The sequence below is a fragment of the Tripterygium wilfordii genome, chromosome 17 (genome assembly GCF_013401445.1).
Source record: "Tripterygium wilfordii isolate XIE 37 chromosome 17, ASM1340144v1, whole genome shotgun sequence".
NCBI classification, from domain to species: domain Eukaryota; kingdom Viridiplantae; phylum Streptophyta; class Magnoliopsida; order Celastrales; family Celastraceae; genus Tripterygium; species Tripterygium wilfordii.
Window position 1 is genome coordinate 10,095,378 of NC_052248.1, and position 13,125 is coordinate 10,108,502.

The 13,125-nt window shown below is 33.6% G+C and overlaps 1 protein-coding gene across 1 annotated transcript; it reads right to left on the reverse strand.

The window, feature by feature from the left end:
* Window positions 1-643: 643 nt before the first annotated feature.
* Window positions 644-3,811, reverse strand: LOC119983013 (probable E3 ubiquitin-protein ligase RHY1A). Its single transcript, XM_038826653.1, has 3 exons — window positions 3,427-3,811; window positions 2,288-2,475; window positions 644-1,366 (listed from the first exon to the last, which is right to left on the reverse strand). The coding sequence occupies exons 1-3, from the start codon at window positions 3,652-3,654 to the stop codon at window positions 931-933; spliced, it is 852 nt and encodes a 283-aa protein (XP_038682581.1). The 5' UTR covers window positions 3,655-3,811; the 3' UTR covers window positions 644-930.
* Window positions 3,812-13,125: the final 9,314 nt, after the last annotated feature.

The following is a 13,125-nucleotide window of genomic DNA, read 5'->3' on the forward strand; positions in this document are numbered from 1 at the left end:
ATTTTTTGTTTATTTGTTGTGAATTGACGAACCTCATTTGGTAAGACATTTCTATTAGCATTTATACTAGTTTTGAACATAAATGCTAGAGGCCAACCAAACGAGCATAACGATGCACGTAATTCGAAGTAATTTTATTAGCATATTATGCTAGTTTCAAAATACTATCAATTTGAATAATTTTATTAACATTTTCATTTCTATTCCTTTTATGTGTATAATATTTCATTGTCATTCCCATTATGTCTCTCACTCCATTAATTAATTAATTATCTTTATTTTATAAATTAATTTTTATGTATAAAGACATTGATATGTCTTTGTTACAACTAAAATACATAATACCCAATACATAATTTGTCACAATATGCTACACAATATAAATATTACCAACACAAGTTCAACCAAACACTATCAAATATTCATGCAGCATATCTACTATTATCCAACATTTCTACTACCACAATTTCTGTTAACATACTGCTAACATATATGCTACTACTTTCAAAATATTTTACCAAACTATGCCGAAGATAGTCACTGTCAAAAATCAAAATGCCTGCTGGTTTGAGACTGACTTTCTACTTCTCTTCTATAAACGATATTTCAAAAGATACGAAAGTACACGAATTCGCATCAAATCTTGATAAATATTATTGGCTAAAGTTGTTGAATTCTTCTTTGCAAATCGCATTTGTTAAATTCATCACATAACCCCAGTATTATGTATATATATGTGTGAACATAACATAGAACCCCCAATACACGACAGTCAATTGTTTACCAGGGTTATCTGAATACACGAAAACATCACCAGTAGAAACGATGAAACAAAGCTGGGATGGTACAAGGTTAAAAACTTATAAAAAAGACAAGAAAAAACTGCCAGGGAAGGATTTGTTATGTTCTCTACTTCTCTTTACTTCTTGATTATGTATGCACAACTATATCTCTTCGACAATATGGGCAATCCCCACAAGTCCGGACCCAAGGATCCAAGCATGCAGAGTGGAACCTATGCCCACAGGGTAGGCGTATCAGCTCATCCCCTTCCATGAAACTTTCCAGACATATACTACAATCCCACGATGCCCTGGACGCTTCCCTCTCAACTTCCTTCTCCAGACTGTTAAAAATCTCCACGTCTAAACAGTCCATGGCGTCGCTACTAAGACCAGGTGGTTTCTTCTGATATGATTCCCCAGAAAAGGGGAATCTTTCTGCTTGAAATGTCAAGTCAGAAGAAGGAGGACCTCGAGCAGGTGAACCTGTTTCAGTTCCCCAGTCCCCCACACCAACAAGCCTCAGTTCATCACCAAACATGTGCTCCCTTCTAGACACATCTGAAGAAGCCCTGCTGCTTCGCCTAAGAATTACAACAACCACAAATCACTACCTTAAAATCAAACGGTCAACAAGTAACAAAAGTGACTATAAAACCAGTATTAATGAGCAACAAATATATATTAGAACATATGATATGACATCATTATATATGGTTCAAACAAGACAGAAACCAGCACAGAATAGAAAGCCATATAGTCATATACTCTATGAGCAGAGTATTATATCCATCTTTGCATAGCAACACTAGCAGTCTAGCACCACTAGTAACAATAACTAAAAAAGAAGAAGCAGCAGCAGCATGAGTGGAAATAGTTATAATAAAGTGAAGTACCAATCTCTCAATTTCACAATTATTGTAGGGAAAACAAAAGGCTGGCTCAAATACTAATAGGTAAACAACACCTGTGCAAAAGGCATGCAAGATGTAAACAAACCTTAGCATCGCATTATATGTGGAATTGAACATGTAACCTCTAAAGTTGCACCTCTGCAACTCTACCATTGGGTCACATGTTCGCCCGTGGGTTGGCTCAAATAATAAAAGAACAAAAATCTATAAGTTAACAAAGGAAAAATCATTAATCAGGGCAAAAATTCTCAAGACAAATTTTAACTCATCCATGTTAACACTACAATCACATACTAAAAGCCAAATACTAGATGACTTTTGCTAATGCCTCACGTAAATAAAGGAGACAATTAGTTCAAAATATTGCTTTAACTAATCATGTTCCTCAAGAGTTAATACTATGTAATATAATATTATAACACAACCAGAAGCAACACATCCAAAACCAAAAAAAAACTATCATAAGCATCACCGATTGCCACCCATTACATAATAAAGCAGAAAAATATGACACTATAAGGAAACTATATCCATGAAGCAGCCCATTGAGAGCATAAAAGGACAAAGCTTAATAAGTCTATAAGCACAAACCTATTTCCAGAAACAGATACCCCTCTCAACCTCTCAAGAAGCCTAGCCCTTGCAAGCAGCACAGCACCGGGAAGCCTATCATTTCCACTCAACCTTGGCCTGTTTGTGCTGCTTAAGTTATGAATATTGACACTGTTGGTTGATGGAAACTGGCTGATGTCTTGATCAAATCGAATGGATGTACGCTCCTGGGCACGCGAAATACAATGACAATAAAAACAATTTAGGAATAAAACTAGGGGAGAAAAATGTTGTGCATCTCTTGTAGGGAAATAACAAGATCTTTTCAAGAAAGGTTTTTGAAATTTGAAGAGATTTCATAGAAGGAAACAGCAGGGAAAAAAAAGACGACTTTAAGCAAATGACAAAAGCATTAAAAAAATAATTCCTCAGATGGCACAATTCCATTTTCAAGACCCCCAGTCACAAACATGACTTTAGTCATTTCTTAGAAGGCAGAAATCAAGCTTCACCGAAGATTCTAATTCGACAAATCATAGAACAATTCTAATCAGGAAGAGAAATTGGATACACTCACAAAGCAATCAAGACAAATAAAGAACTAATTTGCCCACTAACAACAACATCATAACTAATTAGGCAACCTGCATTGATTATAGTCGACATAACATGACTTTCACTCAGGCTCTTCTGTATAATGTGAAGTTATTCCATATCAACAAAGAACGTGCTGCGAGCATGCATAAGCTCGACTAATGTTCTTCCCAAGATAAAATAACCAAAGCCTCCATCATCTAGGGGCTCCAACCTTACTACACATAATTACAACAATATTAGAATTCTATATCTAAATAGTAAGGGTGTTAAGAAAAAAATTGAATCAATATCAATATACCCAATGGTCTTGGGACAATAAATAAAGCAATACACAATCTCATCATTAAGATGAAATTCGTGACCTGATTGAAAAATATCTTACGAATTAACACTACCCCTCGCAGAATATACAGATAGTGGCTGCATCTAACCTACAATACTTCGATATTATACGTTGGTTGAAGTAGGTTCGTATATAATTTTTTATTTCCTTCCACCTTATCCTTATCCTGATTTTTCTTTTCCATCATTTTCTCAGCGAAAAAAAACCCACAAAGAAATGAAGGCCGAGAACAGCTTACAGAGAGGGAGCCACGAGGGCAACCATGCCGGATTTGTGGGGGATGCCTGAGAGGGTCACAGCCGTCTTGCTCCTGGCGATTATGATGTTGATGATGATGAGTATGACTTCGACGGTTGTGATTCTGGAGAAAACTGCGACTGGTAGGCGAGGAAAGGAGCCCTAGATCGAGATCGGCTCGGCCGACGCGCGACCTCCGGTTGTAAAACAGCTCTGATGCGCTCGTCATGCAACGAAAATCTCCCAAGCGAACCCAACCTTCTCTTTCGATTCTCTGAATCAACGACAAACCTTGCTACATGAAGCACATAGGAAAATCAGTTAAGAGTTTCTGAGAATCTACCTACGGAAGGTGGTCTCCCTGGGCCTACAAAAAAGCTTGGGTTTCGAAGAAGAGCAGTTTGAAGAAATTAAGAGCGTTTTGACTCTTTTTTATAGGGCTGTTATTGGTACGGTTACCATTACCAATCACGGAAAATCGTTACCATACCAATTCTTTTGGTAACTCAAAAAATATTATCGTTACCGTTACCGGAAGAGTCGGTATACCGATGGTCGGTATACCGATCGATCGGTAATGGTAAGTCGGTAATTGGTAAATTTACCAATTCTTAAAACCTATTTAAAAAAAATATTATCGTTACCGTTACCGGAAGAGTCGGTATACCGATGGTCGGTATACCGATCGATCGGTAATGGTAAGTCGGTAATTGGTAAATTTACCAATTCTTAAAACCTATTTAAAAAAGAGAAGAAAAAAAAGCAACAAGTAACATTGTGCTTAAGAGTCATTGTATAAGACAATAACACTTTCATCTTGCCTACAATACCAATAATAAAATTGATAGATTAATGAGAAGGATCATTGTGCTACATGTGAATAAGAGAAAATACCTATCAATCGGAGAAAAAAAGAAAGGAGAATTCACATAATATTATTCCAACAATCTATAACAGAAAATCTTTCATTTTATTAATTTATAATATTTTTAGTATCCGAAGTGTTTTAAACTCCACAGCAGGAAAGCTAGAAGAAACAAGATAAATAAAAGATAAAAGACCATAATGGAAAGAGAGAAGCAAAGGCTATAATCAATACCAACAAAGCATTTTGTTATGTAACAAACACTGCTTTAAAGTTAATGAAATTGTTACGAGTGATATATAAATGATAACACTAAAAAAATCAGTGGTCTAGATTAAATTAGATCAATCTAATAGTCATAATTAAATAAAACTAAAACTAAAAATAATATTAATATATATTTAATATATATGTAGGTAATCGGGAAATTTACCGGTTTTGAACTTTGCTTACCGTTATCGTTACCGAAGTCATCGGTAAATTTACCGTACCGAACAATTGGTAACGGTATACCAGTCTTTTGCTATTTTCGATAACCAATACGTCGATAATGGTATACCAATGGATAATTTACTATACGAGTAACAGCCCTACTTTTTTCAATTGACTAGCATGACTAAATGTTAAGGTCGGTTTACTATTGACCAGTATCTCACTAACGGAGCCCAAGTACGTATTGTGGGCCGGGAAGATCCGCCTCGGCAAGGTCCGTACTCGGTATGGCGGCCCGCTGCCTTAGTGGCCGGCCCGGCCCTTCCTTGTGTTCAAGATATATAATTATCTAATGAATATTTGCAATTTGAAAAGACCAAAATATTCATTACTTTAACTCTAAACGATTAGTTTTTTGGGACAATTTCGTCCATGCAGTATTCATGGGCGGATCTATGATTCTATGTAGAGCTGGGGCGGCCGCCCCTTAATTTTTTTTTAATAGTAATGATATAGATATAAAGAAAATAAAAACTTATTCATAAGACTTTGGCCCCCCTTTGTGTGTAAAATGATTTAACCGAAAATGTCATTTTAATATCCACTTGATAAATGTTGAACAAATAAGTCAAACAAAAATTTTCTTTTCCATATAAGTACATTTTTTCCACATAAGTACTTATTTTAAAAGTTAATAATTACATAATATTATATTTACCATTCTTCTCCAATAGATATGAATTTTAAAAAAAAAGGGGTTAATTACAATATGCTCAGCGAAAGATAGGGGTGTTTTCATTTCACTCACCAAAAAATATTCGCTTACAATTCACTCATGCAAAGATTCAAAGGTTTGCGATTTCCTCACTCCGTCAACGGAATCGTTAGTCAATTGACGGTCAACGCTGACCTGACCATTAAATGTGTATGTGGACTATTATTTGTTGACATGACACTTCTTTTCAAAGAAATTTTAAAAACTAATGTGGAATTTCTATTTCATTAATCACTTTAACACTGCAAATCAACCATATCCAAGATTTCTAGCATATTTTCTAGCACATTGTAACATTATTCGTCATTAAAAAATTTCAAGCATATTGTATTAAACCTAGTAAATACACATCAAAAATAGACATAGACAGATTCGTCATTAATTGCTTAGAAAATTAAGAAGTTTGATACAGCCACCAAACCCATGACTAAGATAGACTTAGAAACTAAAATAGAGTAGCCCGAAAAACATATCATCCATGACAGCCATCAAACATCTCTTTAACCATTAACAAACTCTTGTTTTCCTTGGATGATGTATGAAACTTCCTCTCCCTCTTCCCCTTCCCCTTACCCTTACCCTTACCCTTTCTCTGTTGTTGATAGTGCCTCTATTTCTAGCAGCATTGGCTTGAGCCTAAAAAAAAGAATTAGATCAACATCATTACATGCTTGAAAGATTCCCAATCAGGTCTTCATTGGATTAGTATATGAGGAACAAATAATATATGCAAGTAACTACTATCATCATCACCAATTACACCCCCTGCAACATTCTATGCCTCAACTTCACTGTCACTAAATTCTGGCTCACCAACATTATGATCAGGAGTAGCATGATTTCTCATTGACCTATAATAAAGACAAACATACCAATAATTGACGCAAGTTGAACCCACAAATATGCCAATAATCTGGTCTATGCCAATAAAAGACTCTGAAACATGTAAATAAAAAGAATAAACAACTCTTTATGGGATCATATGTCGACCATTAACACAACACAACCAATTCGATTGAAAATCACATATCGATAAACAAACGCACCCGACACCAGATTGGTCTTGAGGACGTGACATCTCCAAGTATTGAATCACAAAGTCTGAACAACAAATTTGGATGGGTCTAGCAAAATCAAAGGATAAGACAGGCTAGTGAGATTTGGTTATCAATTCGGTGTAACAGTGGCTAGTGAAAGGGATAATGAATGCTAGGGTAATTGCAAATGTCGTCTTCCTCTTTTAGACGTTTTTTTAGGGTTTTAGATTTTATAATATAATAAAATATTTTAATGTAATATCGAATACGTATATAATTTAAAAAGAAGTGTCACATCAGTAAATAATAGTCCACCTATAGATTGAACGGTCAGGTCAGTGTTGACCGTCAATTGACTAACGATTCCGTTGACGGAGTGAGGAAATCACAAACGTTTGAATCTTTGCCTGAGTGAATTGTAAGCGAACATCATTGGGTGAGTGAAATGAAAACACCCCTACATTTCGTTGAGCATATTGTAATTAACCCAAAAAAAAAAACATATATCTAAGACACATACTCTCCATCTCCACCACTGTCACAGCCACCACCGTCCACCACCATCGCACCTCCACTACCATCGCATCTCCACAATCATCTTTTTCATTTTTTTATTATCCTTCTTCTTATTTTATTAGTTTTCGTCTTTATCTTGTTAGATCTGAGATGTAATATGATATCTAAGATTGTAATATGAGATCTGAGATCATAATCTGAGTTCAAATCTAAGATCATACAAATCTGAGATCGTATGTTACCGTTTCAATATTATTACAGATATGAGATTGTAGGTTACTGTTTGAAACATTAACATTACGCGAGCAAAACCTACTAGCTTCAGGTCTTCCTTTCCATTGGTCATTTTGGACAAAATTTGGCTGGGCATTGTGCGTCTCAGTGAGTGGAGCCTAACACCGGTGGTGATGTAGCGAACCGTCGCCCTTGGATTTAAGATTTTTTATTTCATGTTAGTGTTTCAAACAATAACATCATGATGTTACTGTTGCAAGAAATAATATTAGACTAATATTGACCTATATTATCATGTTAATGTATTGACGTTGTAATGCAAAACCATGTACTATAGATTGTGTATTTTTTTAAGGTCATTTGCTCTAGTAAGAAATATGACAAGGTTTTTGTTTATTATGAAACAATAACATGAACATGTCTAAATGATTTTACAGAACTTGACAGATTAATTATTTCAGATCTAGCACTTATAAACTCAAGGAAATCCTGAACAAAAATCATGTACCCAACATCTACACCTAAATAAAAACAAGGAAGAAAAGAAACAATAAATCTAAAGTTTTTTAAGCTTTAAATTGCGAAAAAAATAGATCTAGAGAGAGAGAGAGAAAGAGGGGAGAAGAAGAAGAAGAAAGAGAAAAAAAAAAGACGGAGAAAAAAGAAAGAGGTTGGGGATATAAAGGTAAATGATCATCCCAAGAGTACGTTTATGTCCATGTGTTTTTTTGTTCGACCTAAATATCCAAAAGTACACTAATAAGTACCGGATTGGCATATTGTGCCAATGATTAAAGTTTTTACATAGCTGATTCCTGTTGGACCAAAATACTCAAACAGAGGCTCATGAACTAACTAATTAACAAGCCCAACAGCCATGACATATGGACCAAGCTTTAATAAACATGATGGGTCCATTTGGTAGAGCGGAAAGATTGATTTTCAATGCTAGTGAAAAAGCTGTGAAAAAAAAGTTGAGCTTAAAGTTGTGAAATATGTTGTGAGGTGTTTGGTGAAGTAAAAGTTGACGCTAGCGGAAAAACTGTTGAAATAAAGTATTACAATATTATATTTTTTATTTTTATATTAAAAGTTTATATTAAATTTAATCTAATAAATATAATTCTTATTTAAATTAATTTTAAGAAATTTTTTTTATTAATTAAATATTATAATATGATACAAGTGGGAATAATAAAATATAATAGATTTTTGTATATTAAAACTGAAAATGTTAACTAGTAAAATAAATTGTAAATATTAATTAATTAATTAGTAAATATTACAACTGAAAATGTTAATTAGTAAATTAATGTGTATTTTTAATTTTTTATAAATATCAAATTTAATTTTATAATTCTTCTTAAAAAATAATTTTATAATATTAAGTAGAAAAATATATGTATTATTACGATTATGGGGCCCACATTAATTCTTATCAAAGTTTAAAAAATAATGATTTTGGGCCCCATAATTTAAAAAAATTTAAAAAAATATTCAAGGTGAAAACGTCTTTATAAGCTCCTAATAAGAGCTTATAAACTGCTAGCAGATCTGCTGTCCATAAGCCAGCGGATCCGCTGAACTCGTTGTGTTGTTTGGCACAGCGGTTCTGCAAAGCGGGATCGGTAGCGGATCCACTTTGTGGACCGCTGTGCCAAACAAGCACTATATGAAAGCTCGCAACTCTAGCAACTAGTAGCCCAAGATTAATACACCAGTCTTCAAGTCGTGAAGATACGAAAGACTTAGGGCACTGTTGCACTAACTCATTATGGGGGGGGGGGGGGGGTGGGTTACATTTGCGAGTAGTTTGCCATATTAACATAATATTTTCAAAACATGAGAACTCAGAAAAAAAACAATTGTAAACATTTTATCAAATTTATGAATGTGATATTTTACTTTTATGTTAATGTCAACAAGTGATTTATATAGAATCCAAAAAAAATCATGAGAGCGTTGCCCGAACCCACGCACTAAGTTCACCCCCTAATGTCCAATGCTAGTTCCGTCCTAACAGTATTACCTTATATTCTCCATAAATAGGAGTTTCTACTCCTTTTTTTTTCCATAATCTCATACTTTTATTACTTCTATTACTTTCATTTATTTCTAACTCACAAAAATTTAGAATCAACATGTGGAAACAAACTAGATTAGAACTATTTGCATCCTGTTTTTAACTAAGTACACTACAATCTAAATAAACTCTAGATAAAAACATAACAATATTAAGTACAACCTTTTTTGTGTTTTTTCACAAAAACACCATCTGCAACCCACTTTCCCTTTCCTCCTCTGTTGAATCTTCTCTGAGAGTGTTGCAAAGCTACTAGTTTTTGTTGCCGTCCAGCCAATATTGTCACAACCACCATCAACATTACTACCAAAAGTAGAGAAAGCATAAGAGTAGAACGAAAAGAGCTTGTTGTAGGGAAATTACTTGAGAAGTTGAACTTCTACAACTCTTCAAGCTCTAAAAACCCATTTTCTTCAAACCCATCTTCATGAAGAACTCAAAATAGGAGTAATTTGTGGTGGGGGTGCAGAAGGAAATATGTACCCTTAATGGGTTTTACTTGTCCTATCCAGAAAAAAGATGAGAGAGAAGTGCATGAAACACGAATTATAGAAGAGAATGTCATCAGAGGTTATGCCGAGCACATGAAAGGCTTTCCCTTTTGTGGTTGTTTATATGTTTTCTTGGTTGGGTTTTAGGGTATGCTAGAGGAAGAAGAAATATATAAAAATTTGGGGTTGACAATGGTAGGGTCAATGGGGTGTTGAAAGATTATTTTTCTTAAAATATTAATGGGTGTACTTAGTAAAGTGCGGAGTGCAAATAGTGCACATCAACACATCTTATGGCAGAGATAAAGAGTTACGTTTTCTTGAAATGTGTACAAAGAAGCTATTAGCTTGAAACAACCGGATTACGAAAAAGACAAAAGTCCACAAAAAGGAAGCGTATCAAAAATTACAAAAAATCTAAGGAGGTGCGCAAAATACAAATGATTGATCTAGTTGATTGCTCTCTCCCTAAAAGGATCAAAAAGCTTTCTACTGTAAGGGCAACACTGTATGCTCTGCCCCTAAAAAGATATGTAAGCCTTCTGCAATGAGACGACGTTTATCAAAAAAACAAAGGTAATGGGAAAGAAAAAGATTATTTTTTAACATATTAAATTAGTTAAATTAATTGTTGTTGTTTATTATATTAGTGTTATTAATTATTTTGAAAATGATATAAGTCCCAACAATTCATTCCATAATCTAGCGCCGCAATAGTAGCCTAAGAAATTACAAATCAAGCCAATGAAAATAACCACCAGGAATCAAGAACAACAAAAAAAAAAAAACAAATACCAATAAAATAATAGGGGAGAAGTATCGAAAAAACCCTTATACTTTACAAAACGGCTCGATTGAGTTCTCTTATTTTTTTGAATAATCCAAACCCCTCTACTTGTAACAATGGGCCAAAGTGGCCCCTCATACTAACTTCTGTTATAATTGTTCTTATGTGGCAGTTAAGTAATGAAATGTATTTTTTTGTATAATTTGCTATTTGCTTACTCGACGGCCACGTGTCTTTGGCCATTGAATTTGGACATGTGTCCAAAAATTTTCATGCAATTGAGAATATATGACTTACATGATTTTGGAATGTTTTGAAATTTATTATTTTTGGGACAATGAAACCCCTGTATTTTAAGAAATGAGTTATTTAAACCTTTGTACTCTTAATAAAGAGTTAGCCCTTATAACGATAGCTGAACAAGAACTGGTGGAAAACCAAATTGGATCAACATTATAAATACATCCATAATCAAATTTGATCAACAAAGGGGCTTGGATGGCTGTGGAAACCCTAAATTCGATGGGTGGTTCTCGATCATGGACTGAATTTGAGCCCCACCGTACCCCATAAGAAATCCTAATTTTGTCTCAAATTTGAGACCCCAAATTTATAACCTAAACTCCTAACAATAATAAGTAACCACAATTTTATTACAATAAAACTTGTCCCAAATTTATAATACTTCTCCACAATAACAATAATAAGTAAATGAACGTTAAACATTAATATTTCAATAAAATAAAAATACTAATTAATATTCTCTAATAGTATTAAAATAAAAATTTATATATGTGAATCTAACACAACCTCTTTACTAAAACCATCAATAATCACAATCTCAATTTTAGCCCTTTAGATAAGCATAATCAGTATTCCGACTGTTTCCTTTACCTCATTCTCGAATGACTCCATCCAAGAAAACAATTGATAAAGAGTATTAATGTCAATTTTAAGATGGATAAGCTCTTCAAACATGTTCTTATTGCTTTCTTCATTACTAACCACATCCTCCAAAGCCACAAGCCAACAGTCACGTATTTAGTATGTTTATCTTTACTCTAGGTTAGGCTCTAGGTTAGGCTGTTGGTGATAGGTTATTGCAAGAATATTTTCAACAATTTGGAAAAATTGTTAGAAGGATTTTCCACTAAATTTTGCATAATGTCTATTTATTGTCAATAGACATTATTAAGTCAAGTGAGAGTCAATTTGAAGAAATTTCTGCCAAGATTCTTCATTACTATAAAACCATTTTAAAAACTACATTGATGCTATTGATGGAGATCATAATCATGTTGTTCTTCCTAAAGGTGATAGAGAAACTTTTATTAGGAGAATGGCATGGTGTGATTTTGATGCCATGGTGTGATTTTGATATGATATATATCTGTATATGCTCATATGAATTATTCTTAAGATCCATACAAAAATCATCATACTAGACAAACAAATTTTTTTAATTTTATGACACCAATTCAACGAAAATGTATTTAAGACTCATTAAATATGATGCTAAAAAAATAGTTTGAAAGGAGACAAACTACTAAGTACAGACCACTCAATTATCATATTATTGAATCATCGGTAATGCGAATAATGAAAAAAAAAAACTTAACGATATGAGATTATTGGCCAAAATGTTTTTAAGAGGTACAACAAAATATGTTATTCGAATAGAGCGGGGCTAGACCCTCTCGATGAAGCACCTCTTTTATTTTTATATATTTTGTTGAATTTTTTTGATTTAATAAATTATTAGATTGAACTAACTAGAATAAATCTATTTCTGAATTTATGTAAGCAAATTCATTTTTATTTTTGAATTTTTCTTATATAGGTAAATTTCCTTTATCTTGATGAGAGCGAGTGAGTTGTATTTCTTGTTATTAATTGGAGTAAAAATAACAAGGAAATTACATAGCGGTTTGGCATTGCAAATTTGGGGATCGTACACGTATCGGAGCCTAATTGATTTTGATGCAATCTGCACCACGACCCACGATGTCATCAATTGTGCAAATTCACAAGTGTACAAATCGAACAAATAGTAATAGTGAAAGGTAGAGTGTCGAACCCACGAGGATTGATTGAATGAAATTCACTAAGTACCAATTATGAATGACCCTAAATTCTATTTGAAAGATCGAAAGTTGATGATGTAATTAAACTAAATTAACAAACTATGAAGCAAAATGTAAGCAAGCAAAGTCGGTAACTTAAATCAAGAGAGAAAACGCTAGGGCGTCTAATTTCACCATTACCAATGTTACTCTATTCCTTTGGCATACTAATTCCAATTATCATCCATGTTGATAGTCGATTTCCCTAACCTATTCAATACTTCATTCTTGGTTATATCGAAATTACTTTTACTAGGAATTCCTGTTATTCCTAACATTCGAACTCGAAAAATTCGTTACGTTCTATGACAATCATGTAGCGACCACATAGGCCATGCCCTTATATTCCTATGATTC